Consider the following 13,773-nt stretch of genomic DNA (forward strand, 5'->3'; position numbering starts at 1 on the left):
AAAAATATCATTAAATGAAAATGTAATTGCTTAAACCCATATTTCTTTGTAAAAACTTTTGGCACAAAAAGTATAATACTGATATATATGATACTGTTATAAATGTTGTCAGAAGTTCAGAACACAGCTTGCTCTCTCATGTGAGTTTGAAGTATTTAAAGAAATTAACTTCTTGGGCTGCTTTCTTAAGACATCTGAGTTGTTCTTACATGAGACACTGATCACTGGTTAGAGGGTACAAGTGTGACTACCAGGACAGAAACACAAAGCCTTGTGTTATTTAAATGGCCATGTTATTATTAGTTCATTTCATAGGATCTGCAGGATACTAATCAGTACCACTTCACTTTCAAGTCAGTGACAGCGTTGGTTACTTGTCAGCCCTCTTCAGAAGATGAGTGGGGCCACAAACCTCTTCATTGCCTGGACTTGCACTCATACAGCCTGAAAAGGTGCCAGTTCCTTTGGCAGGAACAAAAGAATGGAATGAAAATTGCTCTAGGGAAGCAGTTGCCAAGATATTTTATTGCATGGTCTGTGACAAAAAGGGGATGGAAACAAACAAACAAAAATCATTTTACTACAGACTTACTGTCATTTATGGCATAAATAATACACCAGACAAGCACCAATAAAGAGGCCGTTAAGGATATAATGTGGATTTGTAAGCATGTGCACATCTTATTAAGTTAGCCATTTAGAGATATGTAGGTAAAAGTTTTACTGTGATCTACCAAATTCTGTGATGAGATATTTATATTAGATAATAAACTAGGTGTGGACACTTTGGCCTCAACCATTATCTGGAAGGGCAAGGTTTGTAAAAGCAGTGTTATTTATTTATCTCTTGGTCTCGGGTGACAAAAGATTATTTTCTTCTGTCACTTCCCACTGGGACAAGGTTGCCAGGTAGTTTTACCAGTATTGACTCCTGAGTTCCTTTTTTCATTAATTCTTTGGTACAGTACAACCAGAGTTCAACCTTTCCTCACCATCAGGTACCACTGCAACCATATGGATGGTAAGATCACATATACCTTGTAAGCTCAGAGAAAGTATGGCAGTAATGCTTTGACAATTCAAACATTTGAATGACAAACTAAGTGCATTTCATTAGTTGATAAATTTACCAAAGGGGCTGTGAAAATTCTCTAGGATGCTTCTAATGTTTTAATTATTTATCTGTCAGTGGTAGTAATTTACAAGCTAAATCTGCTCAGATGGCGCAGAGAGCAGTGACGTGTTTTTGCAGGGTGCTGTAGCTGAAGTCATATGGCAGTAAATATAATCTTGACTTGACTCTAATGTTCTTTTTACTTTGCTCTTGTTTACAAATAAATCTATTGTTTTACAAGGCTCAGTGAAGGTACTTATTGTTAACAAAGCATAAAAGGAGACATATAGTCTGATTTCTTCCTTTGAAACAAACTGTGACAAACTGTGATAGAAAACTACAGAATTTTGGAGAAGTCATTGCCTTGAAGTGATCAAAACAACTGATTGTCCACATGCATATGTGGGGGATGTACAGACCTAATCCTCTAAAATCTTGTGTGAAAGCTAAATGAATCATGAACTGTGCCACAAACATCCCAGCATTCTTCTGCAAATGGACTATGCAGATCACACACATCACATGAAGTATTCAGTGTTTTTGGACAGTGTATGGAGGCAGATAGATGTTGGCAGGACATTTTTCTCCATACAAGTGAAGCAGGGCAGGAACAGGGAATGATCTGTTTTCTCGGCCAGTAAAAGCCAGACATGTTACAAGTTAAAGTGCTTGGTTATGAAGAGAGACAGCCTTTCCTCTGCAATACTTTGCAGTCTCCCACAACAATGGTAGCTGGTAAATGTAATGATATCAGTGTGGCCACATGGCCTTTTTATCCATCACCAGAGGCAGATAACCACACAAGGAAACCAAAGCTATGCTCATTAATGTCTCTGGGCATGAGGCCAACAGGACACAGATCTACAAATTTAGAGAAACCCAGATGAACCTGATTCTGGTCTAGCTTGACCTTCTTTAATAACAAAAGGGCTTTGACACATCACTACAACTGGTATGGCAACAGTCCTAGCTTTCTTAGTGTACTGGTACCCACTTGCTAATAAGGGTTTATTAGTGGTGGACATCCTGTGGCTTACTGCGAGTCTTCACCTGGCATGAGGTGTATGTCTCCTTTTTCCATGCAGAACCACCCCAGCTAAATCAAGACATTGTACAAAGCCAAACAACACCAGTACAGAGAGGACCTCTACATCCACCTATTTTCCAGCTCCTCCTTTACAGGTAATCATCACAACCAAAGTGAAGCAAGAAGGAAGCAGCACCGGCAATGTGAGAAACACGTGAGTCTGTAGAATGTGAATCTGTAGAGAATAAGGTTGGCTGTGTCAGGCAGGGTGTTGGTGTCTGTGCATACACAGATGGGTGGAAAGACCAAGAACTTCCACAAAAAGGAACGACGCCTGCAGAATAAGAGCAGCAGTTTGACTATTCCACCATCAAAGTGCCTTAAAATACCAACTTCAAGGCATGCACAGACCATTTCAATAATGCATCTGATAGGTCTCCATTTTTCTTCTACTTTAATAGGTATGCTTTGGGCTTTACAGCTTCATTTGAATGAGTTTATGAAGTGAGAGAATTCAGACAAAATTCTTGCCTATATTAAACCAAGGGGATAGGGGAAGGCAATGGAGTGAAGAACAATGCTATAAACTTACTACAGTTATTTCTAAGGCTGTTCAATAACATCTGCTTATGGTACAACACTCGTTGTGCCTTGCTATTTTACACTGTTGGTGTTCAAGAGTGCAAAGGGAACATATTAAAGTGGAGAGACACATGCCAAGGCAGACAGGGTAAATCAAGATGTAACAGGGCAAAGCAGGCAAAATTGGAGACAACATTAGAACAATTTCAATTTTCAACAGAAATTGAAATGGTGTAAATTTGCTGGTAAGTAGTCTGGAGAAGCAGAAGACCCAGAACAGAGGGGGACAAAAAGAAAAAGCTACCATAAATGGGCTAAAGCATCTGCAGCAATTACAGAATAACAGTATGAATGTCAAAGGGATTTTTTTCCTCCCTTGTAAGACAGAATCTCAGCACCTCCTCCCACAGCTGTGTTAAGGGATCAAACAGCACAGCTCTTCCCTATCTGAAATGATAGAGAACTTCTGAAAAACAAGAGAAGCAATGAAGTATTTTACACAGTTGGCAATCCAACATTTCTTTTTATAATGATCCTAAATACTTCTGGTGTTAAAAGAGTTCCTTGTCAGTTTATGCCTGCGTAGAGCCTCATAACAGCTCACAAATTGTCTAATCTGCTATTTCTATTGTGTGAATGGTGCTCCATTTCCTGTGAAGGCTGCAAATGCAGTTTCACTCCATTTATTTTCTTCCCTTCTTTAAAATGCTATATGTTCATAACTCATAGTTCTTAGTACACCAGTATTTACCTTTGTTCACATGTGCAAACTGATATCATTGTATTTACATATAGATTTAACAGCAAATAATCTTGGAAAATGTCTGATGGTGTGAGGTAGTGATTATTTTAATGACATTTTATAGCATAACATTTCTTATACTTGTAACTTGGCAATCCACAGTGTTTGTTTAAACTTTTTTTCTATACCACAACTTCTATTTTGGTTACAACTTGACTGTACAGATACATTCTTTCTCAAAATAGGAGTTACTTTTGTTTCTTTTAATTTATCATTTTCAATGTTTTCAGGTTTTGTGCAGTTCAAACTGAAACCAAATTACAGTCAAAAGGATTTCCTTGTCAGTGGGAGATTATCTCAGAACACTGCCCTGACCTGCTAGCAATGCATGCAGTGTGTACTCTGGCCTTGCAAATATTGTAGAAGATATCAAGAATGAAGTGAAAAAGCCCTGTCTAACACAGAATAACCCTTTAATCCAGTCCAAAGGACACACCTGGACGACATAAAACTTTCATCCTGCTACCCAGTTTCGCAAAACTTATGGAAACTTGACATTGCATGACTAAGTATTTGAACCTTCTGTCAAGTCTAATTAGAGTAGTTAAATGAAAAATAATTGATCTCTCAGGATCCAAAAGGATCCATTCTCAGAGATCTGTCTTTACTAAAAACTATTAATGCAGTTAAGCATAGAGCAAGAACATGCAAAATAATCCTGGAATCTGTACTAGAAGCATGAAACATAACAAATCTAGTTCCTGTTCACATCTGCTTTTAGGACAAGATTGATGCAGAACAGCTGACATGAAGAGAAAGGTAGAGATGAAGAAGTTGAGTGAGTGTAAGGTCTGACAGATCATCTTCCACCTGAATTTTTCACTTCATTAGCCAACCCTGGAGAGGGTGAACCATGGGACATGCACAGTGGTAAGCTTAAATTTGAAGATGGGTGGAAAGGAAAGAGGAACTCTTCCTTTGAGAAACTACACTGTATCACTGCCAGTCTAGAAGACAGCAATTTCTATTAAATTCAGGCCTCTCTTTTCAGGATTTGTTCTCCCACATACCTTTTTTGATTTGAACCAGGAAGAAGCTAGTTAAAAGTTATTAAATATTGATAAGGCAGATGTTACTTTGGCTAGCAGACAACTTACTAGTAGACAGCTTCACCTGCCAGCTGATAGCTATTTAAAAAAGCAAGCATAATAAGAACTGCACGACAGATACATAGGAGGTGATTACTTTCAAAACAAAATCAAATCAACAAGCAAAAAAAAAAAAAACAAAAAAAAACACAAACCAAAAAGCATGCTCAGAGATCTTCCTCCTCCTCATGGAATCTACACTTCATATTTCTGTTTAGCTGCTAATTTCACTTATGAGTTACAAAGCATTCATTTTGAATAGTACAGATGTTTAGTGAACAGAATGATTCATCTCTTCCTCTCTACTTTCTAAGTAGGACAAAGGGATGGAAGTGTGTGCTGGGACAGAAGCACGTCTGTCATTAAGCTGTTGTTTCCCAGATAATAACTACCCATTAAGAGAAAAATTTGGAAAGATTGCTGCCAACAGAACTCACACAGAGTGATGCTTTCTAAATCGATTGGAATCCAGCAACTCTTACTGCTTGTTTCCCCCCCCTCACCAGAAGTCAGATTACACACAAAAGACCTGTACTTTTTGAAAACCAGTGACAGTCTCGTTGCCCTGCATTAAGCAGGAAGTAGAAGTCTGAATGTGTTTCTTGAATGCACCTCTTAAGCACTGCTACTGATTTCAAAAGATGGAAAAGAAAGCTTTGGAGTGGACGTATTGAACGAAAGTGTAAGTAACCCTAGCGGATGAAGAATACATAGCTAATATGGATACCTATGGACATTATATACCGCAGTTGGATAAAATGTAAAAATACCAGAATTTACAATGCCTTGGTTTTTAAGATTTTAACCCCAAAATTGTATTAAGATAATATATCAAAGTTGAGAAAGTTTGCAGAGCATTCTAGCTGAATTCCAAGTATGTGCTCTATTTAATATATGGCTTATGAATTTCATTACCATGCAGTACGTTTGCTGGTACATAATGAAAGTGAAGTTGCTTAAATTAAGCATCTGTTACATTAAATCTCAGTTTTAATTATATATATGGCATGAATACTTGTGCGGTTTCATGGGAAAAAATGAGCAGGTATAAATTTTAGCAAACTTCTCAAGTCTGCCAAAGAAATGGTCACACGTATTTGTGAAGGATATCTACAGCCACAGTTCTGTCTGTGCTGGTGCACTTTAACTATGGCACTAACAGGACCACAAATGTACACATGTTGCATACAAGTGGCCTGTCCCCCTTCCTTGCTGGTTCACATCTATTTTGCCTGTGACAGCTTTGTCGCTCCATCTCCACCTCATGTTTCACTGGGAGGAAGGCACTGACATAAAGAACCCCAGGGACATTAGAATGCTCCATAAACACGATTAGAGCATTCAGCCTCTTCATTTAAAGCAAGGACCATATTGCCACCAACATCTGTTTCAGGCTGTACAGGGGCCCATAAACAAACCACACCCTGAGGAATGAGCAGAGTCCTGTAACATCTGTTGATTGTGTTTGCATATTTAGCAGCTATGAAAATGGCATCTCATTCTTACTATCAGTTACACTGTTGTGATTGTACTCAAAAGGATTTCTTTTTGACAGAAATTTTATTTCCCTGGAGCCTGAATTCTAAGAGGCAAGCCTGTACGGTATGAACTCCGTTTCTGTGAGGTGGGCTACGTACATTGGGGTGTGTAGTTCATTTGAGCCAGCAAACTCATAGTACAGGTACCTGCCCTCCACAAATGGTAATAATGTAAAGATCACCTAAGCATCGCCACTGAAAGGTCTGTATCTGTATTGCCTCCACACAAGAAGATGAAATATACCATGGTTCGATTGCTTTTTACACTTGAAATCCTTCTTTTTCTAGTAAACGCTGTTTTCTCAAAAACAGCAGAGTACCTACAGCTAATTGCTCACTTGTGACAAATTAACCACTGAAAAGAGTGTCACATTCCCTTGGGGAATGGATTGATCAATAATCAGTGGACTGACTGATGACTTCAATGTGAAACTGAGAGATACTGAAAGGTGCATTAGTATTTCAGCCTGGTTCCAGCACAGGCAAAGCTGCGCACGAAATCTTGGTTGTGACAATATCCTCCAGATAAGGCACCAAACAATCTTTATGTCTGCAAATAAAAGACCATTCTTTACCTCCTTTAGTAATGGCATTACCTGTTGAACATCCTGCTGGAAAACGCAGAGTTGCAGCCTCTGATGTAGCCGGACCTTTCGGTGTTGCCAGATGCTCTCTAGGCGCCGCTGGTGATGCAGGACTTCATGTACCACATCCAACACCTGGTGAACAGCCTTGGAGTAATTTGCAGTAGCAGTGAGGGATTCAGAGTTCCCAGGGCTCAAGGGACGCTGTAAGACATCCAACAAAGCTTTCCCATCTTGGCTCACCTGTGTGAAGAAACACATCTACTTCACTGCTCTGGTACTCAAACATCCAAGAGCTGAGAGAGAACAGTCTAGCTGATTCTTCTTCCCTCATATCTTTTCCTTTAGTCAAAAAGGAAGAAAGACCTTGTAACATCTCTTTTTGACTTGTACTTGCACATGCAGTGCCTACCTTTGCTTCCTGGTGGGCCTCCAGTGCCACTCAGCAGGAGCACAGATACTGTGCTGCTGGGGCTGCATGGAACCAGAGATCCCAAGGCTGCGTTATGTTCTGACACTCGGGCACCGAACACTCTTGACGTGCACTAGCTGATGACAGGTGGCATTTGCAATAGCAGGCCTATTTTTTGTGAGGAGGTGGCATTTTAAGAAAACCACAGATGGTAGAGTCAGTCATATTCTGTACAGTATGGGAGAGTCCTTTCTTCGTAGGATTACTAAGTATGAATATACATTCAGAAGTGTGACATTCTGATTCTATACTTCATTCAGTGACAGTGAAAAATAAATTAGTATATGGTAGCGATTCTTCTCTTTCCCAGGATAGCTCAGATGCATCTATAGCCTCCATTTTCAATGGCCTACAAAGTTTGTTGGCAAATAGAAAGCCTTCTGCATGTATGTAACCTTTTTCGTGCATATTAAAACACGTTTTCACATGCAAAGGCATTGGGGAATTAAAAAATAGAATGCCAGCTTTTTTTTTTTCCTGGAACGTTTCTGGAGCATTTTCATATTGCAGGGGCAAAATGAAAAGTGGAACAACAACAAAAAAATAATCCCAACAAACATTATTAATAAGTGCATGTAAATATTAATTCTCTAAAAATGTTTTTGAAATATTTTTCAACTGCAGAGTACAACATTAGAATATTTTGATCAACAGAAACACTAAATAAGGACATTATTGGAATATGTTATTTTCCCAGTCCACTTTCCTTCTGAAACAAACTACAGTGGCATGACAAGATTTTCTGAAAAGTGTTTTCATTTCTATGCAATCATAATCACCAACCTTGCTAGAGAACAGTCTAAAGAACACTTTCCATCCAGGTTGGATTTTGAGCATTATCAGTCTAAGTTAAACATTTCTCAAGGATTTTTCAAGTCTCACTTATATCTGTATTATAAATTGCTTGTTCAAATGTAGCAAATACCCATTAATCCCAAACTGAGTCTTTTGGCAAGCCATGCTACATTGCAGTCTGTTACAGCAGCATATGTCTGGTGCAATTGCAGAGAAATGAAGAGAGCCTTTGTGATTTATACTGGCAAAACTGGGAGTCAAATCTCATCATACTTGGTGGCTACTAGGTGGGCTTTGGCAGATCCTTGGGGATTTTTTTAAATATTCAGGGTAACTTGGAATTAGATCAGGAAGTAAATGGAGAGTCCACAGGGAGAGGCATTCCATACTCAAATTCAGTTGCTGCTGAGGACCAGCTGGAACAATTTGCACATGCTGAAGCCTGCTGGGGCCGCAGAAGGAACAGTCGCACTTGCCAGCAGCAGTGCACAGTGGAGATGCTGGGGATTTTAGCAGGGCACACCGAGGCACAGGTGTTACCTTAGCAACTTTATAGAGGTGGCAATAGCTGCTAGGCAGGAAGAAGAAGCATTCGTACAGGGAAGAAAAGGCATACGACATGCTATTGTATCTGGGAGAAGATAATCAGCAACAATCTAATCACCGTGAACAGGAAACAACGGCCATGCACACGATTGGGAGCAGCTTCTTAGACCTGGAACTCACTTTTCACTGGCTAAATTCACCATGTGAGTTCACTACTGTCCTGGTACTGGCTTTTGGTTTTACAGTTGGTCCACATCTGTCCCTGGCTGGTGTTACAGCAATTTTTGTATATGCACCTGCTTCATCCAAAGCTGAGACAGGAGCTGAGACAATCTAGACTCACACTGTGAGGAGGAGGAGGAAGAGAGACAAGTGCACTTCTGCATTCTCTCTGACTCCTTGCTTCTTCTACAGGATTTAGGCTTTTATCTATTCCATGAGTTATTTGTTCCTGTTGTCTACCTAAAAAACCTCAGAGATTACAAGTTATGGTTCTTCCCTGATGGGCATAGCCTTCCAGTCATTCTCTGCACAGCTAGAGATAAATACCAGGCACCAGGTGCTTGAGTTGTCCTGCTAATAATCATTAACACAAATTAGAGGCTATTAGAAATGTTCTCCTGCTCTCCAACTTACAGGCTTGTCCTGTCATGCTGGATGAAATGTACAATAAATACATGGCAAGCAGCACAGTGACAAACAGATAACCAGTGGTGCTCTATATTTGCAAAAATACTTATATATTCCAGGACTTCATGTCTCCTGCAGCTCTGCACTTCTTTGGTTTAAAAAGTTTCCTTCCTGGAAGTATTTTTGTTGTGAATATTACTGCATTCTCAATCAAGGGGCACAGAAGATTTGTGCTTTCAGAGCTCAGCAATGCGCAATTTACAGAAAGGAAGGGAACAGCTTCACAAATGGAGGAGCTACATGCTGTGCTCTTCCAGTCATTTCCATGTTCTTAGAATTGCAAAAAATAAAACAATCTCTTTTCATTTGATTCTTCTGAGTTTTTCAGGGACTGTGCAAGGTCACAAGCATCACTTACGATACATTTTTAAAAAGTGCTGCAAAAGTCTTCAAGATTAATGGATCTACACCCAGCATAACTTGCAGCCCCTAGGATGTCTAAGTGCCAGTGCTGTGTTTGTCAAAGCAAATTTGACCATTTCTCACTTATTTTGAAAAGTACAAAATTGCCTGGAGTTTCTGGAAAGGTTTAACTCATCATGTGATATGTACATACTCCTGTCATTTGGTGATATTCCTGCATTTTGACTTCATGATGGGAAAAGTGATAGGGTGGGCTGTATGTAAACGTTTCTGTAAGACATTGTGTGTCCTTGAGTTAACCAAAAAAGCTAGATTTTATTGCGCTAATGCAATAATCTCCATGGAAGTTGTATGCATAAGTAGTGAATAAGCTATAATCTGTAAACATCATATATATATTGGGTCAGCAATACCTCCAAAACTTTGCCAGTGACTAGAGTAATGGTGCCACCTGTGAAACAGCTACAATTTGCACTAGGAAAAAAATGGGTCTTTAGAGCAAATGTATCATGCCTCTGGGAACAGACGGTAAAATTCAGTTAATCAAGTCACACTGAACAAAAGTTACCATCAACATAGCTCAAGCCTGACTAAAGAGAACCTTTTTGGTGTTACCAGTGGGGTAGAAGAGGATTGCATATCAGACCCATGGTCCCTGCTTTCACTATTTTTGAGCTTCACTCATGGTCAATAAAGAAAAAAGGCAAACAATTATGGCTATAACCACGGTAAGGTGGAATTTTTTTTTTTTTCCTAAAATTCCTTGGGCATTTCTTCTTGGGTTCCTGCAGAGTATGTGAAACGCTTCATTTTTCTATGTAATAGAACAGAAGAGGCCCCTATATCCAGATTTAGATGTTTATTCCATGGAACGTGCATTCCATTTCAAATATCTTACAATTACAGAAGTAAAAACAGATTTTCAGTGACTCTGCAGGAAAATAAAAGAAAGAGAAAGCTACCATTTTCATCCCATCATAGAGAGCTCTGAGGGAAGACATTAAATTCTACAGGCAAGAGGCACTGTCTGCATTGGAGATATGGGCATGTGGATAGGAGGCAGGACCCTTAGGTCTAATCTAGGCTTTTCAGCTCACCATGTAGCTGTAGTCAAAGGAATGAACATTTCAGAAATAACAGACTGTAACCTCTCTGGCAGTTCTACAGACTGTTTAAAAATGTGCTTATTAGTGAAATAATACGGAAATGTATTAAACAGCTGTGTCTGTGACAATTTGTAGCTTTCCGAGGAAGCATCAGTAAAAGCAATATGCATTTTAAAAATTGCTTTTGTTTTTTAAATCAATTTTCTTTTCACAAAAAATAAGACTGGGGCTTCTAAACAAAATGCCAGTTTTAAACATTATTTTTATTTAACCCCAATTTGACTTACTTTTTAGAAGTATTTTTAAGTGCCAACAGAAAACCTTAGTTTCTGACTAGACACATGTATAAAACTCATGGTTGTAACTGGACGTCAACTGGGCTGTTCTGTGTTTACTTAAACAAGCCGCTGCTCCTGAGAAGCCTGTCTGAGTACTGAATTAGGAACTGATCTTTGTGATTACAATCCAGAATTGCTCTAATAATTAACGCTCAAATTCTTCCAGTTATTCAGAAAATAGGAGATTACTATTTAACATCACTTACGTTCATGGTATCTGAACAACTTCACCGTATATGTGTACCACCAACCCTCAAATAGCAAATAATTTTCTCCTGCATTTTATTCTACATGTTCTTCCAAGAATATGATGAACAGAGCAAGAGCTGAACAGTGTGACTTTGTATGTTGAAACAAGAAGCTTTGTCATCCTCAGTTCCCATTCACGTACCTGTGTCATGACTCATTCACAACAGGAAATCAACAGGAGTAAAGCTACTGCCATCTAAAATGGGTTTCCATTTCAGCAAAGGCAGTGAAACTGTTCTTCTTTGGGGTGCCAACACTAGTTCCAGATTCCATTTGTGTTTGGGTTTGTCCCCTAGATTGTCCTGGTGCACCCTTGCAACAAGATTACTGTGACTCCCCAGAATCCTACAGCCTGGGAGAAGGTAGATTTGACTCCTTCTTTGAAAAAGTTGCAACAATGGAATACAAACCTATCTTACTTGGAAAAGCCAACCTCCCAAACATAGTTAAGTATCTTATCACTTAGATACTCACATAATCCTCTGGGAAACACATACCTCTGTGTATGCCTGTGTTACTTGTTCATACAGGGTCTGATGGTGATGGATGGCCAGTTCCAGATCTTGCATCTCAGAGGGGAGCCCTCCTTCACTGCACATTTTACACCAGGCATCCACACCTGAAAGGAACTGAAACAATTCCAGAAACAATGAGCAACAGCGACACAGAACATCTCATCACTGTCAGCTTTAGAAAACTTTGCAGAGTGCCACAGATGACTGTAGATTGGACCATGGAGAACATAACAGTTATAAGGGGTTCATATGGGCACCCTGAAACAGCACATTCCCATCACCCCTTCAAGTGCCTGAAAAAACACCTATATCCAAATGTAATGCTTTTTGCGTTTTCTTGATTAAAAACTAATGCTTCTTTAACCAGGTCTAGAAAACATCCATTCTAAGAGACTTTGCAGGGAGGCTGAAACATTTTGAAAAAAACCATCAGCGTGAGGCACAGGAGGACACAGTTGCACATCCAGCTGTATTTGTCATCATCTCAGCTGCCAACTTCCCTTGGTCACTTACCTGTACTTAACACTGCTAATTTGGGCAATACAAACTCCCACTAAAAATCAATGTTGACATGCATTTTAATGATAGACAGACAGTTTGTATTCAAGTAGCTCCCACCTCAGCACCAGCTCAGTGGGATTGCTAACAGAATACCAAGGCTTTAACCCCTGGGTCACACGTTTGATTCTGGCCCAGGTCAGCAGTGATCAGATACCATTACCATCTGATGGCTGTCAGGCAGCCAATGCAAAATGAGCTGCTGGTTTCAGTCCAGTTCCTGGTGGGCAGACATCCACAAAAAGGGAGAAAAAAGTCATTGCATTTGCAATAGATATGGGTTAGCACCTTGGTTGGAAGCCTTAACAGAGAGCCAGAAATGGAACAGGCTTGGGGAGCAGAGGGATGGAAATTTTTTTTTCCACTCTTAAAGGCCTCCTGAGCAGTGCTGATGCACTTTGGCAGAACATATTGGGGAGGCTCTCCTGGGGGCTGCCTGTTCTGTAAAAGAAAAGTGGAATTTAGTCTGTAAGGTTCCCATCCTCCTTTTCTTTTAAACAGAGCCTACTTCAACAACACAGCATCTAACGTGCTCATATTTTGTCCGTACTGACTGCCTAATGCCACCTCATTACTACTCATTAATATTTTCTCTTTCTCCATCTTGCTGTTAAGCCAGCCTGCCATATTTCAGGGCTATTTATAAAAATAAAAAAGAACAGCTAATTATACAACAGATGCAGTACCCTGTAGGGTGAATGTATAATGCTGCAAAACCACCCCCAGGACCACAGTTTTATCCACTCCTGAAGCGTTCACCTGTGGCTTGTTAGTAAAGCACTAACTCACAGCATGAAAGGCTGTGAGATTCAAAGTAAAGAATTTCAATTCAACTCTGGTTCTGGCATCAGCATCCTTTTTTATTAGCAGTGTAAAGCTATTCACCACGCTGCTGTGTAATCAGGGCTATAAAGTGTTTGCACTGTAAATACTTTTCAGTGTACAAAGATTCAATAACAAAGATAAACTCCTAAACATTCATATCTACAAAGTAAAAATCTACCAGTGAAAACTGTGCTTTCTAGAAGACTGGACTCAAGGATGGAAGATTCTCTTGTGTTGATTCGACCACTGATTTGTTGAATCTCTTAAGATGAAATTCCCAAACACTCCTGCATGAAGCTGAGGTCATCATCTTTTTTTGCTAAGCTAGTGGGATTCACATAATGTCCTATGCAATTTTAAGAGTACGGAGCTGAGACCAATACTTTCTAGAGCTGTTACATAAACCTCTTGGTGAACAGAGGGAACAAAAGATCTTTACACCTTAGAGACCAGTGTTCCTGCTGCTGAAATCACACAGTTATGGCTCTTATCTAAACGGCCAAATTCTACCAATTTTTGTACAAGCACTTATAGACCTGTTTCTCATATATGGCCATGTCTCCAGAACATGATTTGCAGTG

General features: G+C 39.6%; 1 protein-coding gene across 9 annotated transcripts in view; it reads right to left on the reverse strand.

The window, feature by feature from the left end:
- KALRN (kalirin RhoGEF kinase) overlaps positions 1–13,773 on the reverse strand; it is a 497,167-nt gene that overhangs the window by 248,091 nt on the left and 235,303 nt on the right. For all 9 annotated transcript variants that reach the window (XM_032189850.1, XM_032189851.1, XM_032189849.1 and 6 more), the window contains exons 8-9: positions 11,792–11,923; positions 6,748–6,978 (exon numbers count right to left, since the gene is read on the reverse strand). In XM_032189850.1, the coding sequence (XP_032045741.1) occupies positions 6,748–6,978; positions 11,792–11,923 (363 nt within the window). The remainder of the gene's footprint in view (positions 1–6,747; positions 6,979–11,791; positions 11,924–13,773) is intronic.

Source organism: Aythya fuligula, chromosome 6 (genome assembly GCF_009819795.1).
Source record: "Aythya fuligula isolate bAytFul2 chromosome 6, bAytFul2.pri, whole genome shotgun sequence".
Classification (NCBI taxonomy): Eukaryota; Metazoa; Chordata; class Aves; order Anseriformes; family Anatidae; genus Aythya; species Aythya fuligula.